Source organism: Saccostrea cucullata, unplaced genomic scaffold (assembly GCF_032062105.1).
Source record: "Saccostrea cucullata isolate Sc308-1 unplaced genomic scaffold, CSIRO_AGI_Scuc_v1 ctg1868, whole genome shotgun sequence".
Taxonomy (NCBI): Eukaryota; Metazoa; Mollusca; class Bivalvia; order Ostreida; family Ostreidae; genus Saccostrea; species Saccostrea cuccullata.
In genome coordinates this window covers 25,069-41,913 of record NW_026937766.1, presented here as the reverse complement: position 1 = coordinate 41,913, position 16,845 = coordinate 25,069, and the positions used below count along the sequence as shown (strand labels likewise).

The following is a 16,845-nucleotide window of genomic DNA, read 5'->3' as shown; positions in this document are numbered from 1 at the left end:
GGTTGGGCAATGAGGGTTAAATCATAACAGATACAGTGTACTTTTCTTATAAACACGACCACTAGTCTGAAATATAATTTAAGGAAATTCATTAAAAAAATGAAAATATGCAATTTTTTGTCAAAAAACATTAATGTTTAAAATTAGAATACGTCGTTATAGGTAGTTAGACATGCACTGCATTACCCTTTGTCCCATATACTTCATAATGTATACTAGTACAGGGGGAAATATATAAACTTTGAAAAGCGAATATCTTGTTAACCCACTTGCCGGACTATATTTTAAATCAAACACTTTATTCAATGTAGTGCACTTTATATTAATCTATTTAAATGGCCCACTTTCTGTTTGGTAACAGGCATGATTTCTGATAAAAGCTGAAGTGTAAGACCTACATCGTTCATTTTCAAGAAATGAGATACCCTTCAAAATAAATTCCCTCCCTACTTATTTAAAGGAAACATGGTATTTCCTCTAAAGGATGTTCCTTAAATCAATTTAATTAGGATTTGCAACCTGTGATGTCGGTAAGTGTTTTTTGAGAAATTTTAATTGGGAGATTATTTTTCATTGGAAGACTCATCAAGATTTAGTCAAGTTTAAATCAAGTAAAAAAAACATAATAGACTCAAACTTGATGAAATTCAATATCGATATGGAATCTAAACGTCCATGTTTTTAGGACTGTCATCATAAATTTTGAAGGAAAACTGTATGAACTGGAGGAATTCTAAAGAAATATGAGTTAATACTTTACTTGCTTTTTAACTGTGTCTCACAAAATTAAAAAGTATCAAGCATACATTGTTATTTATATCGTATTTATTTTTACTAAACGCTTACGGGGCCAATTTTTGGACAATGGATCATTATAAATTTTACAAAAGCTTGAATATTATCACGATATTCCACCAAAAATTCAATTAAATACGTTTTCTGGCACCATATATACCGCATTTATTGTTTTCCAAATTGTGATGCCTTTCTTTTTAACTACAGCATATATGAAACTGAAAGAAATAGAATAATTTTCTTCCTGTTATCTAAAGCGATAAAAAGTGCATTCAAATTGTTATTCAGAGAGTACAAGGCGAGTAAAATGCCTATAGGGATCGTTCAAATGTATAAAAGATATACTGGTATTCAATTTGTGAATTTAGTATTTATTAAAGTTCTTATCATTGACATGGATATAGTGATATAACAAAAGTATTCACGCTCAAAACATTTCCATTGAACTATTTATATTGGGAGAAGAGCGGACTTTTTAAAACATCAAAGGTAGAAATGGGTGCCATGGAAGGTAAGCTGGTCACACTCCCCGCGTCGGGCAAACGGAAAATATCCTAAGACTATTCAGTGTGAAAATAATTGGCTTACAATTGGTATGAATCAAATATATGGGGATAATGAACACTATTCAAGCTCAAAAGTCAAACAATACGAAATTAGGAAAATAGGAGCAGAGCAAACAAGGACCTCCAAAACATCAGGGGTGGGATCAGGTGCCATGGAGTAGTGAACATCCCCTGACCGGTCACACCCGCTGTGTGCTCCTTGTCATGATTGGGAAATAACGGGGAAAATCCGTAGACAATTTAGTGTGTAAATAATGGCCTAACAATAAGTGAAAAACGACATTCCGCATTTGACTTAAATGATAAATTGTATTTGTTGACAATGCAATAGACCATAGAACTTACGAAATGATGACTTAAAACAAGACTGATGATATTCTTGGATCAGCAACTTGTATGTCATCAACTCGCCTTGATTGCAAAAACAAATGGTCATATAAAGAGCATGCTCTTGCGTATCGATTCAACTGAGAGATATAAAATAACGTATGCAGGTCATGAAAAAATAAGCATGAAAAATGTCAGTCAGTATTTGATATCAATATTTGCATCGTTTTCAATTATCGAGTGAACTGGAAATCATACACCCCAATAGAGGTGATAAGGGGATATTGCTGTATAAGTAAGGTAAATTGAAGACATTAGAAATTAAAGTCATCAAGTTTATCATAAAGGTTTGTTATACTATCATTAGAGTCGGCAGGGGATGCTAACTCCTCCATGGCACCTGATCCCACCCTGATGTTTTGAAGGTCCTTGTTTGCTCTGTTCCTATTTTCGTATTGTTTAATGGACTTTTTAGCTTGAATAGTGTTCATTATCTCCATATATTTTATTCATACCAATTATTAGGCAATTATTTTCACACTGAATAGTATATTTCTATTTAATCAATACACGGAGCTGATTCACATGGGCCTGTGTTATGTTTATTTTAACAATGTGTCTTTCTTGATGTACTTTATTTTATCAAATAAAATATACAACATGGCTATAAATTTTATTTGATAAAATAAAGTTTATCAGGAAAGACAAATGGAAGAATTCGTCTTCCCAATCAATACATAGGGCTCACGGCGAGTGTGACCACTCAACAGGGGAAGATTACCCCTCCTCGAGTTCACCGATTTGTATTTTTGTATGTTGCTTTAGATCGGTCATTGTTCGCAATGTTTGTTAATTTCATAAAACATGCATTTCCTCTCTTTCTGATCTGATCAGATGTTTACTTATTTTTATTTATTTATTTTTGTTGTTGAATATACATTATCTTTGACAAAAAAAAATGTTATTAAGTTAGTATCACTTTAAGGGAATTGCACAGGCTTTTTTATCAATCCGTTTTATTCTAAACACACCAATCATTCTTTTAGTCTGAAGTACATCGGATCGTATTACAAAGTGGACAAGAGGAAAAGAAAACCCTGGATATAAAAAACAGCGATGGGAAAACAATGAGAGACTGGGACACCACAATTCTACTAATCTCAGACAGGTCAACTGAAAATATTTTGTCAATTTTGGCGGGGACAAAAGAAAATCACAATTTACTGGTGGAAGTCCCAGAATCATTCTCCGGAGAAATGAAAAATTATACAGTCCATATATACGGTGTACGGAACAAGGATTCTAAGGTTGTCGCTGAATCCAAAGTTCATCTTGGTAAGGATTCCTTCATTTCGTAAATGTAATTCGCCCTACATCAAAAACTAAAGGTAATTGATTTTACGAGATTTTTAATATAGATCTATATTTAATACTGGTTTGAAAATTATTGCAGGTGGTTCAAGTGAAGACTTTTGAAGGGACTTTATTGGCCTTTTTCACAATTTTTTTAAAGACAAAGACGAACATTTCTTCTTTATCTACAACAAATATCTAAGCAACAAATATCTTATTTCCCTATTACATAATATTGATATTTTATGATTACGCTGAAAATAATTATTAAGAAAAAATATTTTTATTGAATAAATATTACAGGGTGTTGTAATTTTTGTCTTACTCGTAATATTTTTGTGAAAAGGGCCACTGAAGTAGATTTAATTTTCAAAAGAAATATTTCAATTTTTTTGTTCAAAAAAGCTTATTTATACATTTGTAGTATTCATTGTTTAAAAAGCCAAAGGTGACTTTGTTCGTTTTTGAAATAATACTAAAATCTTCATATAAAGTTATTTAAGTTCTTAGTTAAAATAAACCATGCAATTAAATATTAAATGGATGGTAATTACTGTAAATCACTTTTTATTCGCGAGAACTCTATTTTCGCGTATTTACGCGAGACGGTATGCTCGCGAAAATTTCATTCTCGCGTATAAAAGAATTTTTTAAGATTATTTAGAGAAATGAGCACAATTCGTGAAAATTTTGTCTCACTTATAAAGAGTCAATGACAATCTCGCAAAAATAATGTGTCGCGAAAATTAAGTGATCTACAGTATTTGATTCCAAGCTCTCCTGGGACATTTGGATAAATTGGAAATTTAAATAAAACAAAAGTATATAACTAGCTTTATTACCTACTACTACATGTACTCGTGTTCTATTCATACAGATCCTGGACATGATACTAAGAATGAGTCTTCATCGCCTTCAGTGAGTGACTTTAATTTTATAAAATATCTTTAAAAGCTGAAAAAGATAATTAATTTTATCATTTTTGACACACCTATCATTCTAATTTCAGAATGCATTAAATTTTGAATTCAACTTATTACACACTCAGCCGTCAAGCTACTCGCTTCAATTCTCAGATTCAAACATGACACATTTCATCTTTTTGGAAGACCTTGATGCGGATGAGATTTTTTTCCTGTTCCGATAGTACTTATGAATTTCCAATGCCACTGGAACCGATGAAGGATTACCAGCTACGCGTTTATAGAGGAAATGATTTACCTGACGGAAAAAATATTTTTTCTTCCATTGGAAGATCAGACTTCCGAGCTTGTAAGTATTCTGATACATGTATAATTGTTTGATCCAATTAATATGATGATTGAAAACATCAAAGTAATACACTAATGTAGAAAACATTTATTGTACAGAAAATATGAGATATTAATTGCATTGCTACAAAAATAAGTAACAGCTTAATTCATCTCGTTTGCCATAACATTTAGTCTATCGTTAGTAAAAGATCCAAATATGACAAAGATGTGGCATATACGTATATAGCTACTCTTCAAATGGTGTCTTTATTGCAAGTTTAGAGAGATATATTGAGATGACATACAGTATATGCTAGTAAACTGTACATGACTGAAAAAAGCTATTGTTAATTGATAAATCTGAGAGTCAAAATGAAGTTTTTACTCTTCTCATGTTGGTTTTCTTTAAATACAGGTTTTATAGGAATAAAGGTTCCACAATTCAAAGTGTAATTAACAAGTGTTATTTTTTTTTCATTTTAGACATGACTAAGAGAGAGCTTAGATTGCTCTTCGACAGAGGGGCCACATTCCGGGAAGCGTTCTTTGTACCCATTTCTCATCTCTATAGAAACAAACCAAAACTTTACTATGACAACATATTTCATAAGAAAAATGGCATTATTGGTAAATACATGAAGAATGATGGCGGAGACCAGGCTTCCGTTCTAAACCGAGAAATACAGGGTCTATTTTTCAGTGCCTACCTACAATGCCAACCCAGTGGATTCTTCCGTCCACCTTTGACTTGACCCTTTGGAGATACAAGACTTAATATTCCTGTCGCTTTCTTCTTTAATCCCTGTAATAGATTGTATTTTGCTGATTTTTTCTGCCATGATATCAATCATCATGTAACTCTTGTTGTAACAGTACAAGATAGTCAGGCTGATAATTTTTGAAGAGAAAGATTGATTTTATTAGATCCCACTAATAATCCACATCTGTATTTTGATGTCTCTTCTCAAAAATGTTTTGTAAACATGGCAGTTAACACTGAAATATTATATACAGAGAATATTAATGTAGGAAGATTATTTAGAGGAAGACAAGCATTCTTTACAAGTTGTCAGGCAATTGGTGCTTGTAGAAGCAAGTCATTTTTAGGTAGACCTAAAAATGAAAGTTGTGGAATATGCAATTTAAGAGTTAACTAAAATGATATTTTGTGAGGTAATTTAATTTCATTCAATTTATATTTCACTCAGTTGAATATTTTTATAAACACATAAATTACCGGTACTCCTGTATTTTTTGAATTATTTCAGCAACAAATAAATATTTTTTGACATGCATAACTCTTTAACCCCTGTCCCTAGAACCATAGTTTTGACATTTTGAAAAGAGGAATCTTTACTCTTCTGAACAGTTCACCAATTTTATCAGCTTTTGATACATGGAAAATAACTTTTTTTTTGTTTACTGATTTCTAAAAAAAAATTCATATGACGCACATTAGGTTTTGTAAGATCTACTAAAATTCAGATGACGACAAATTCGGCCTGTATGATTTTCTTAAATCGACAAGTGTGGCATCTACAGGATTAAATTCTGAAACCTTTCAGAACAGAACAATAAGAAAAGTACTGTTGACACATTTAATGCATACACAAGAATAAAAAGCAGTAACAACATACTGTAAATAAATAAAAACAAAATTTGTTCAATTTATATTGCACCTAAAACCCTGCTTCTGCATCTAATAATGCCAGTCTTACATATAATTTTAGAAAGACAGTTATATTTACTGATATCTTTGAATTTTGATGTACATAACTTTGTTTCTTACACCATTATTTGAAAAAAAATGAAATATTTCACTGAGCCTTCTTCTAATAATCCAGGCCATACAATTTGTACAATATGCCTTCCTGGACATGTTAAAATAATGGTTTAGTATTGGTTATCCTACATTTAAAAAAAAAACAAACCATAGGACATTATAACCATGTTTATCAAGTATCAAGTAAGGCAAATTTGAGACAAATACTAAGTTAAAAGAGTTAACGGTGAGAATGGTAAAAAGCATTTATGGGTGAAGGGGAACAAAAATTGTGAATTTCATGATCCCTGCCCCCTGGGGCCTGAGGGGTGGGGCAAAAACCACTAAAATTAATGCAATCTTTAAAAATATTCTTCTTTACTCCTGGACATCAAGCAGTCAAACTGTTTGCATGATTGTAATCAGCAATGAGTCCTCTACCAAAATTGTGAAATTCATTGCCATGGGGTCAGGGGTTCTAGTGCTAGGGCGGGGCTAAATAAGTAGGTAGTGAAAATGCATTATTTCTTTGAAAATCTTCTTCCCTGCTCCTGGGTATTAAATAAACCAACTAAGTACATAGTTATGATGAGCAAAAGTGCCTCTGCCAAAATTGTGAATTTTATGGCACCGGGGTCAGGGGTTCTGGTGTTAGGGTGGGGGTCTATTGCGTTATTTGAAAATCTTCTTCTCTGGTCCTAGGTATTAAATAAACTAACTAAGTGCATAGTTATGATAAGCAAGAGTGCATCTACCGAAATTGTTAATTTTTTGGCCCCGGGGTCAGGGGTTCTGGTGTTAGGGTGGGACTCTATTGATTATATAGTGAAAATACATGAATTCTTTGAAAATCTTCTTCTCTGCTCCTAGGAATTAAATAAACTAACTAAGTACATAGTTATGATGAACAAGAATGCCCTTCCAAAATTGTGAATTTTATAGCCCCAGAGTCAGGAGTTCTGGTGTTAGGGTGGGGCTCTATTTATTATATAGTGAAAATACATAAAATCTTTGAAATTTCTTATCTGCTCCAGGGTATTTAGCAGATGAACTACCTATATAGTTATGATGGACAAGGGCCCTAATCTTCCAGAATTGTGAAGTTCAAGGCCCCAGGGTCAGGGGTACCATAGAGGGGGGGGGCTGTACTTATATACTGAAAATGAATGAATGGTTTGAAATCTGCTCCTTGGTATTAATCAAATATCAAGGCCTAAGGGTCATAGTTTCATGTGTGGTAGGGGCACTACTGCCTAATTAATTACTTAATTATTGCTGAATATTACTGATTAGTTGAAATGCATTTTTTGTTCCCCTACCCTGCGTATGGGTTTTAAGTAAACAAACTAAGCAACTGCTAAGTGTATTGTTATGATCAATGGTGCCTCTTTCAAAATTGTGAATGCCATCTTCTATAGAAAAATTAACTGAGAAAAAATGAGAATAAGAACAAATAAGACAACATAAATTAATGGGAAATGTGATAAGGTCTAGAGTCAGATGGATCAGTGATGGCGAAAAACCAACAAATTATTTTCTAAATCTTGAGAATAGAAATTTTACAAACAAAGTAATTCCTAAACTTATTAAAACAGAAAACAATGAACAAGTGGAGATAACAGAACAAGGTAAAATTCTCTTAGAAGTGGAAAATTTTTATAAAACATTATACATGCCTCAAGAAGAGGATCATAATTTAAATCTTAGAGAGTCTTTAGAAGAGTATAATGTCCCAAAGTTAAATGAACATGAAAGTTTTCTATTAGAAGGAAAGATTTCTTATAGAGAGGCATCAAATGTGTTAAAACAAATGTCTAATAATAAAAGCCCGGGTAGTGATGGATTTACTGCAGAATTTTTTAAAGTATTTTGGAAAAATCTGGGTCATTTTATTGTTCGATCATTAAACTTTGGTTATGAAAATGGGGAACGCTCCTCCACACAAAAACAGGGAATAATTACATGTATACCCAAAGAGGGCAAAAGTAAATTTCAGCTTAGTAACTGGAGACCAATATCATTGTTGAATGTGATTTATAAAATTGGATCAGGTTGTATAGCACAAAGAATAAAACAAGTTTTACCTAAAATAATAAGTTCAGATCAGACAGGATTCATACCTGGGAGATATATTGGAGAAAATACACGGCTTATATACGATCTGATGGATTATACTGAATTAAAGCAAATCCCTGGAATGTTAGTTATGATAGACTTTGAAAAAGCTTTTGACACAGTGTCATGGAAATTTATAGAAAAAACCCTAAATTTTTTCAATTTTGGACAATCTTTTTGTAAATGGATAAAAACTTTTCAATGTAATTCAAATTCATGTGTGACCCAGGCTGGTTTTTTATCCAACTTTTTCAAATTAGGACGCGGCTGTCGACAAGGGGACCCAGTATCACCATATATATTTCTCCTTTGCGCAGAGATATTATCAATAAAGATTAAAAACAATAAAGACATTAAAGGAATTGAAATAGGAAATACTGAATTTTTAATGTCACAGTATGCTGATGACACAATGATAATTTTAGATGGGTCAGAAAAATCACTTCAGGCTTTAATAAAGGAAATAACAGAATTTTATAATATGTCAGGACTAAGGATAAATCGGTCAAAAACCCAAGTGATATGGATAGGTAGTAAGAAATATTCTAATGACAGAGTTTGCCCAGAGATGGAATTTATCTGGACAACCAATTTTAAACTTCTTGGAATTTATTATGATGTAGATCTTGCAAAGATTACTAGATTAAATTATGACAAAAAACTTGTTAAAATCAAATCAATTATAGATCAGTGGAATAAAAGAAACTTAACACCAATTGGGAGGATAACTCTAATCAAATCACTTCTTGTATCTCAACTTAACCATTTATTTATAACCTTACCAACCCCACAAATTAAGTTTCTGAAAAACTTGAGCAATATACTTTTCAATTTTCTATGGAAATCAAATGTTGATAAAATTAAAAGAAATGTTGTTACACAGCAATATAAACATGGTGGTTTAAAAATGATTGATATTGGCTGTTATATAAAAGCTTTGAAATCAACATGGATAAGGAGAATTATTAATGACAAAAACTCCAAATGGAAAATTTTGCTTGAAAATATAATTGATACTAACAAACTAATAAATACAGGATCAGTATGTTTATCAAACTTTAATAAGTGTTTACACAATCAGTTTTGGAAGGATACTTTCAATGCTTTTCGGGAAATCCAAGATAATTCTGAAATTACAGACTGGAATGAATATGTTAACCAACCTTTATGGTTGAATAAAAATTTTAAAATTGGAAAACAATCTGTCTTTTATAAATTGTGGTATGAAAATGGTATTACTCATGTGTTAGATCTACTAGATGAACATAACAATTTTCTATCATTAGAGGATCTACAAAATAAATTTAAAATTAAAATAAATTATGTGACATACAATGGCATAAGACAGACAATACTAGAAGACTTAAAGAAATACAATTTTTATAGAAATGGATTAATGCAAAGACCAATGATTCCTTTTAATATCAAAATATTTATCAATACCAGGAAAGGATCAAAAACTATGTATGATATTTTAAATAAGCCAGTTATCAAACCTTCTGGTAAAAATAAGTGGGCTAGATATTTTGAAATAAATGATATACAATGGAAAACAATTTATAATCTTCCATTCCTCGTGACACGGGATTGTAAATTACAATGGTTTCAATACAGAGTTAATCATCATATTCTAACTACAAATAGTCTCATGTATAAAATAGGTAAATCCGACACTAAGTATTGTACTTTTTGTGAAGATGAAGAGGAAACAATTTATCATTTAATCTGGGAATGTAATGTTGTTCAGCAATTCTTAAAAAAATTCATACGTTTATGTCAAGCCAAAGACATTGAATTGAATCTCAATGCAAAATCATTTATTTTTGGTGAAAAAGATAAAAATGAAAATTCAGAATACTTCAACACTATGTTGATATTAATGAAGCATTATATTTATAAAGTTCGTTGTCAGAATACCTGTCCATCTATCCAAGGTCTTTTAAATTTATTTAATTCATATTTTAAAACTTTAAAACACACTATAATAGAGGATAAAAAACTGACAGATTTTAATACTTTCTGGCAGAAATGGGTTGTTATACTTTAATTAATTTACCTTCTTTGTAATTATTATTATCAGTTCTTTTTTCAATTTTTTAAATATTAATTATTAGAAAATCCCTCAAAACTGCACTGCACTAGTCTTTCTTTAGCTTCCCCCTTTTTCTTTCTTTCTTTCTTTTTTTTCTTAATTTCATATGGTAAGCTTAAAGAAAACTGATTATGTTTTAGGGCACAATATGTAATGCTTACCTGCCTCTCTCCCCTCCCCCCTCTCTCTCTCTCTCTCTCTCTTTATAAACTTTTACACTAAGTTTGTATGTTCCAACCATAATTAGTCTTGTTTGATTTTGATTGTACATATATCCATACAGAAGTTTGTATTGTTTGTAATATGTGTGAAAGTTTCAATAATAATAATAAAAAAAAAAAAAAAAAAAAAAAAAAAAAAAAAAATTGTGAATGCCATAGCATCTGGCTTAAAACAAATTCATTCAGTGGTAAGTTGTTGCATAATGCTCAGGTGACCTGTAAGGCACATGGGCCACTTGTTATATATAAGAGCAGTTGCGGATAAGAGGTGGATACCCCAAAGTGTAACAGACGGACGGACGGACATCCCGATCAATATATACCCTCCCGCTTTTCAAGCGGAAGATATAATAATATATAATACTGCTGACTTTTCCTGTCAGTACGATGATTTCCACCATCGAAAAACAATGTTTACCTAACCCTTTAGGCTCGATAAATCTTTTACTCCTTTAGATTCTGAATCATCGCATTGACCTTAAAATATAGCTATAATTGTAAAATGTTATGAGATCAACATATCATCCATTTATTCCCAATTAGCTCAGGTGAGCATTTTGGCCAATATGCTTCTTTATCTAATTTTTTTTTGCTCCCTAAAAATTTCAGCTTTAATGGTTCTGCAAATTATGGAGGTGGTGACACTTTTTCTACGGGCAAAAGGGTCATTTTTCGACATCGAATAATGACCGGGGGTCATTTTTCGCTGTCGAAAAATAACCCTCGGACATTATTCGATTGGGGTCATTATTCGTCTTTACACCGGACTATATTTTAAATCAAACACTTTTTTCAATGTAGTGCACTTTATATTAATCTATTTAAAGGGTCTACTTTCTGTTTGGTAACAGGCATGATTTCTGATAAAAGCTGAAGTGTAAGACCTACATCGTTCATTTTCAAGAAATGGGATACCCTTCAAAATAAATTCCCTCCCTACTTATTTAAAGGAAACATGGTATTTCCTCTAAAGGATGTTCCTTAAATCAATTTAATTAGGATTTGCAACCTGTGATGTCGGTGAGTGTTTTTTGAGAAATTTTAATTGGGAGATTATTTTTCATTTGAAGACTCATCAAGATTTAGTCAAGTTTAAATCAAGTAAAAAAAACATAATAGACTCAAACTTGATGAAATTCAATATCGATATGGAATCTAAACGTCCATGTTTTTAGGACTGTCATCATATATTTTGAAGGAAAACTGTATGAACTGGAGGAATTCTAAAGAAATATGAGTTGATACTTTACTTGCTTTTTAACTGTGTCTCACAAAATTAAAAAGTATCAAGCATACATTGTTATTTATATCGTATTTATTTTTACGAAACGCTTACGGGGCCAATTTTTGGACAATGGATCATTATAAATTTTACAAAAGCTTGAATATTATCACGATATTCCACCAAAAATTCAATTAAATACGTTTTCTGGCACCATATATACCGCATTTATTGTTTTCCAAATTGTGACGCCTAATTTATTTTTAACTACAGCATATATGAAACTGAAAGAAATAGAATAATTTTCTTCCTGTTATCTAAAGCGATAAAAAGTGCATTCAAATTGTTATTCAGAGGGTACAAGGCGAGTAAAATGCCTATAGGGATCGTTCAAATGTATAAAAGATATACTGGTATTCAATTTGTGAATTTGGTATTTATTAAAGTTCTTATCATTGACATGGATATAGTGATATAACAAAAGTATTCACGCTCAAAACATTTCCATTGAACTATCTATATTGGGAGAAGAGCGGACTTTTTAAAACATCAAAGGTAGAAATGGGTGCCATGGTCGGTAAGCTGGTCACTCTCCCCGTGAGCTCTTAGTCATGATCGGGAGAACGGACAATATCCTAAGACTATTCAGTGTGAAAATAATTGGCTTACAACTAGTATGAATAAAATATATGGGGATAATGAATACTATTCAAGCTCAAAAGTCAAACAATACGAAATTAGAAAAAAAGGGGCAGAGCAAACAAGGACCTCCAAAACATCAGGGTCGGGATCAGGTACTATAGAGGAGTGAACATCCCCTGACCGGTCACACCCGCCGTGTGCTCCTTGTCATGATTGGGAAATAACGGGGAAAATCCGTAGATAATTTAGTGTGTAAATAATGGCCTAACAATAAGCATGAAGAACGGCATTTGACTTAAATTAAATGATAAATTGTATTTGCTGACAATGCAATAGACCATAGAACTTACGAAATGATGACTTAAAACAAGACTGATGATATTCTTGGATCAGCAACTTGTATGTCATTAACTCACCTTGTTTGAAAAAAAATTGGTCATATAAAGAGCATGCTCTTGCGTATCGATTTAACTGAGAGATATAAAATCACGTATGCAGGTGATGAAAAAATAAGCATGAAAAATGTCAGTCCGTATTTGATATCAATATTTGCATCGTTTTCAACTATCGAGTCACTTTTTAGCTTGAATAGTGTTCATTATCTCCATATATTTTATTCATACCAATTATTAGGCAATTATTTTCACACCGAATAGTATATTTCTATTTAATCAATACACGGAGCTGATTCACATGGGCCTGTGTTATGTTTATTTTAACAATGTGTCTTTCTTGATGTACTTTATTTTATCAAATAAAATATACAACATGGCTATAAATTTTATTTGATAAAATAAAGTTTATCAGGAAAGACAAATGGAAGAATTCGTCTTCCCGATCAATACATAGGGCTCACGGCGAGTGTGACCACTCAACAGGGGAAGATTACCCCTCCTCGAGTTCACCGATTTGTATTTTTGTATGTTGCTTTAGATCGGTCATTGTTCGCAATGTTTGTTAATTTCATAAAACATGCATTTCCTCTCTTTCTGATCTGATCAGATGTTTACTTATTTTTATTTATTTATTTTTGTTGTTGAATATACATTATCTTTGACAAAAAAAAAAATTAAAAGTTAGTATTACTTTAAGAGAATTGCACAGGCTTTTTTTCGTTCCGTTTTATTCTAAACACACCAATCATTCTTTTAGTCTGAAGTACATCGGATCGTATTACAAAGTGGACAAGAGGAAAAGAAAACCCTGGATATAAAAAACAGCGATGGGAAAACAATGAGAGACTGGGACACCACAATTCTACTAATCTCAGACAGGTCAACTGAAAATATTTTGTCAATTTTGGCAGGGACAAAAGAAAATCACAATTTACTGGTGGAAGTCCCAGAATCATTCTCCGGAGAAATGAAAAATTATACAGTCCATATATACGGTGTACGGAACAAGGATTCTAAGGTTGTCGCTGAATCCAAAGTTCATCTTGGTAAGGATTCCTTCATTTCGTAAATGTAATACTGTTTTGAAAATTATTTCAGGTGGTTCAAGTGAAGACTTTTGAAGGGACGTTATTGGCCTTTTTTACATTTTTTTAAGACAAAGACCAACATTTCTTTTTTATTTACAAAAAATATCTTAGCAACAAATATCTTATTTCCCTATTACATTATATTGATATTTTATGATTACGCTGAAATAATTATTAAGAAAAAATATTTTTATTAAATAAATATTACAGGGTGCTGTAATTTTTGTCTGACTCGTAATATTTTTGTGAAAAGGGCCACTGAAGTAGATTCAATTTTCCAAAGAAATATTTCAATTTTTTGTTCAAAAAAGCTTATTTATAGTATTCATTGTTTTAAAAGCTAAAGGTGACTTTGTTCGTTTTTGAAATAATACTAAAATCTTCATATAAAGTTATTCAAGTTCTTAATGCAATTTTAAATATTAAATGGATGGTAATTATTTGATTCCAAGCTCTCCTGGGACATTTGGATAAATTGGAAATTTAAATAAATCAAAAGTATATAACTAGCTTTATTACCTACTACTCGTGTTCTATTCATACAGATCCTGGACATGATACTAAGCATGAGTCTACATCGCCTTCAGTGAGTGACTTTAGTTTTATAAAATATCTTTAAAATCTGAAAAAGATAATTAATTTTATCATTTTTGACACACCTATCATTCTAATTTCAGAATGCATTAAATTTTGAATTCAACTTATTACACACTCCGCCGTCAAGCTACTCGCTTCAATTCTCAGATTCAAACATGACACATTTCATCTTTTTGGAAGACCTTGATGCGGATGAGAATTTTTTCTTTTCCTGTTCCGATAGTACTTATGAATTTCCAATGCCACTGGAACCGATGAAGGATTACCAGCTACGCGTTTATAGAGGAAATGATTTACCTGACGGAAAATATATTTTTTCTTCCATTGGAAGATTAGACTTCCGAGCTTGTGAGTATTCTGATGCATGTATTATTGTTTGATCTAATTAATATGATGATTAAAAATATCAAAGTAATACACTAATGTAGAAAACATTTATTGTACAGAAAATATGAGATATTTATTGCATTACTACAAATATAAGTAAAAGCTTAATTCATCTCGTTTGCCATAACATTTAGTCTATCGTTAGTAAAAGATCCAAATATGACAAAGATGTGTCATATATACTGTACAGCTACTCTTCAAATGGTGTCTTTATTGCAAGTTTAGAGAGATATATTGAGACGACATACAGTATATGCTAGTGAACTGTATATGACTGAAAAAAGCTATTGTTAATTGATAAATCTGAGAGTCAAAGTGAAGTTAATTTTTACTCTTCTCATGTTGGTTTTCTTTAAATACAGGTTTTATATGAATAAAGCTTCCACAATTCAAAGTGTAATTAACAAGTGTTATTTTTTTCCATTTTAGATATGACTAAGAGAGAGCTAAGATTGCTCTGCGACAGAGGGGCCACATTCCGGGAAGCGTTCTTTGTACCCATTTCTCATCTCTATAGAAACAAACCAAGGCTTTACTATGACAACATATTTCAAAGGAAAAATGGCATTATGGGTAAATACATGAAGAATGATGGCGGAGACCAGGCTTCCGTTCTAAACCGAGCAATACAGGGTCTATTTTTCAGTGCCTACCTACAATGTCAACCCAGTGGATTCTTCCTTCCACCTTTGACTTCACCCTTTGGAGATACAAGACTTAATATTCCTTTCGCTTTCTTCTTTAATCCCTGTAATAGATTGTATTTTGCTGATTTTTTCTGCCATGATATCAATCATCATGTAACTCTTGTTGTAACAGTACAAGATAGTCAGGCTGATAATTTTTGTAGAGAAAGATTGATTTTATTAGATCCCACTAATAATCCATTTCTGTATTTTGATGTCTCTTCACAAAAATGTTTTGTAAACATGGCAGTTAACACTGAAATATTATATACAGAGAATATTAATGTAGGAAGATTATTAAGAGAAAGACAAGCATTCTTGACAAGTTGTCAGGCAATCGGTGCTTCTAGAAGCAAGTCATTTTTAGGTAGACCTAAAAATGAAAGTTGTGGAATATGCAATTTAAGAGTTAACTAAAATGATATTTTGTGATGTAATTTAATTTCATTCAATGTATATTTCACTGGGCGCACTTGTTTCATACGCCGGGTCAAGCCGGTTAATATTCCGGAAGCGGGCAAGTCACTTGTTTCAAATATTTTTAAGCCGCCGGGCGGTCAGAAAGTAGCCTGGACCGCCCGAAAAATTTCGAGCGGCCAAATGAAAAGCATTATGAATGAAAACAGAGGTAGAAATGTTGATGGTGAAATTTTCGTTTTTTATCATTTGCCGTAGTCTCAGTGTCAATAAACATACAGTGCTGAGATACTAAGTGACTTTTACAACATATTTTTTTATATTTGCACGACCAACATTTTTTCTTTTTAAATTTTAAAGCTGCTTTTCAGTTTTGTGTGTAACGAGGCCCTATATGCTCCAAATTCACAGATTGTACATTGAATGGGTCTAGTAAATATTAAAAAGAAATATATCCACTAAATCATTGTCCTCGTGCGTTCAGAGAAATTTTTTAAAACAACAGCACCAATGCCAGCAACTTCCGGGTTATTTTTCGCTCGTTTCAGCGACACTTACATGTACCGGGTTAATATGTCATGTGATAAAAGTGAACCGGGTCATCGCCCGGCTATCTGAAACAAGTTCGCCCACTAGTCAGTTGAATATTTTTTTAAACACATGAATTACCGGTACTCCTTTATTTTTTGAATTATTTCAGCAACAAATAAATATTTTTTGACATGCATATAATATTGTATAACTCTTTAACCCCTGTCCCTAGAACCAAAATTTTGACATTTTGAAAAGAGGAATCTTTACTCTTCTGAACAGTTCACCAATTTTATCAGCTTTTGATACATGGGAAATGTTTACTGATTTCTAAAGAAAAAATTCATATGACGCACATTAGGCTTTGTATGATTTACTAAAATTGAGATTATGGCA

At 31.9% G+C, this 16,845-nt stretch overlaps 1 protein-coding gene across 5 annotated transcripts; it reads left to right on the top strand.

Moving 5' to 3' along the window:
* Positions 1-374: 374 nt before the first annotated feature.
* Positions 375-16,650, top strand: LOC134248804 (phytanoyl-CoA hydroxylase-interacting protein-like). 5 transcript variants are annotated; one of them, XM_062731188.1, is made up of 8 exons: positions 2,927-3,023; positions 3,919-3,959; positions 4,051-4,313; positions 4,778-4,921; positions 13,501-13,789; positions 14,377-14,417; positions 14,509-14,776; positions 15,245-16,650. In XM_062731188.1, the coding sequence occupies exons 4-8, from the start codon at positions 4,886-4,888 to the stop codon at positions 15,916-15,918; spliced, it is 1,308 nt and encodes a 435-aa protein (XP_062587172.1). In that variant the 5' UTR covers positions 2,927-3,023; positions 3,919-3,959; positions 4,051-4,313; positions 4,778-4,885; the 3' UTR covers positions 15,919-16,650. The 5 variants fall into 5 exon arrangements, with proteins under 5 accessions (XP_062587169.1, XP_062587173.1, XP_062587172.1 ...); XM_062731187.1 differs by having other exon boundaries at positions 2,992-3,076; XM_062731185.1 differs by lacking the exons at positions 4,051-4,313; positions 4,778-4,921 and adding an exon at positions 375-530 and having other exon boundaries at positions 2,735-3,023.
* The last annotated feature ends 195 nt before the right edge of the window (positions 16,651-16,845 follow it).

What these genes read in the sequence shown, in the direction of transcription:
- LOC134248804 (XM_062731185.1), top strand. An exon ending in TGAATCCAAAGTTCATCTTG is followed by an intron (nt 3,024 to 3,918) that starts GTAAGGATTCCT and finishes CTATTCATACAG; the next exon opens with ATCCTGGACATGATACTAAG. An exon ending in AAGATTAGACTTCCGAGCTT is followed by an intron (nt 14,777 to 15,244) that starts GTGAGTATTCTG and finishes TTTCCATTTTAG; the next exon opens with ATATGACTAAGAGAGAGCTA.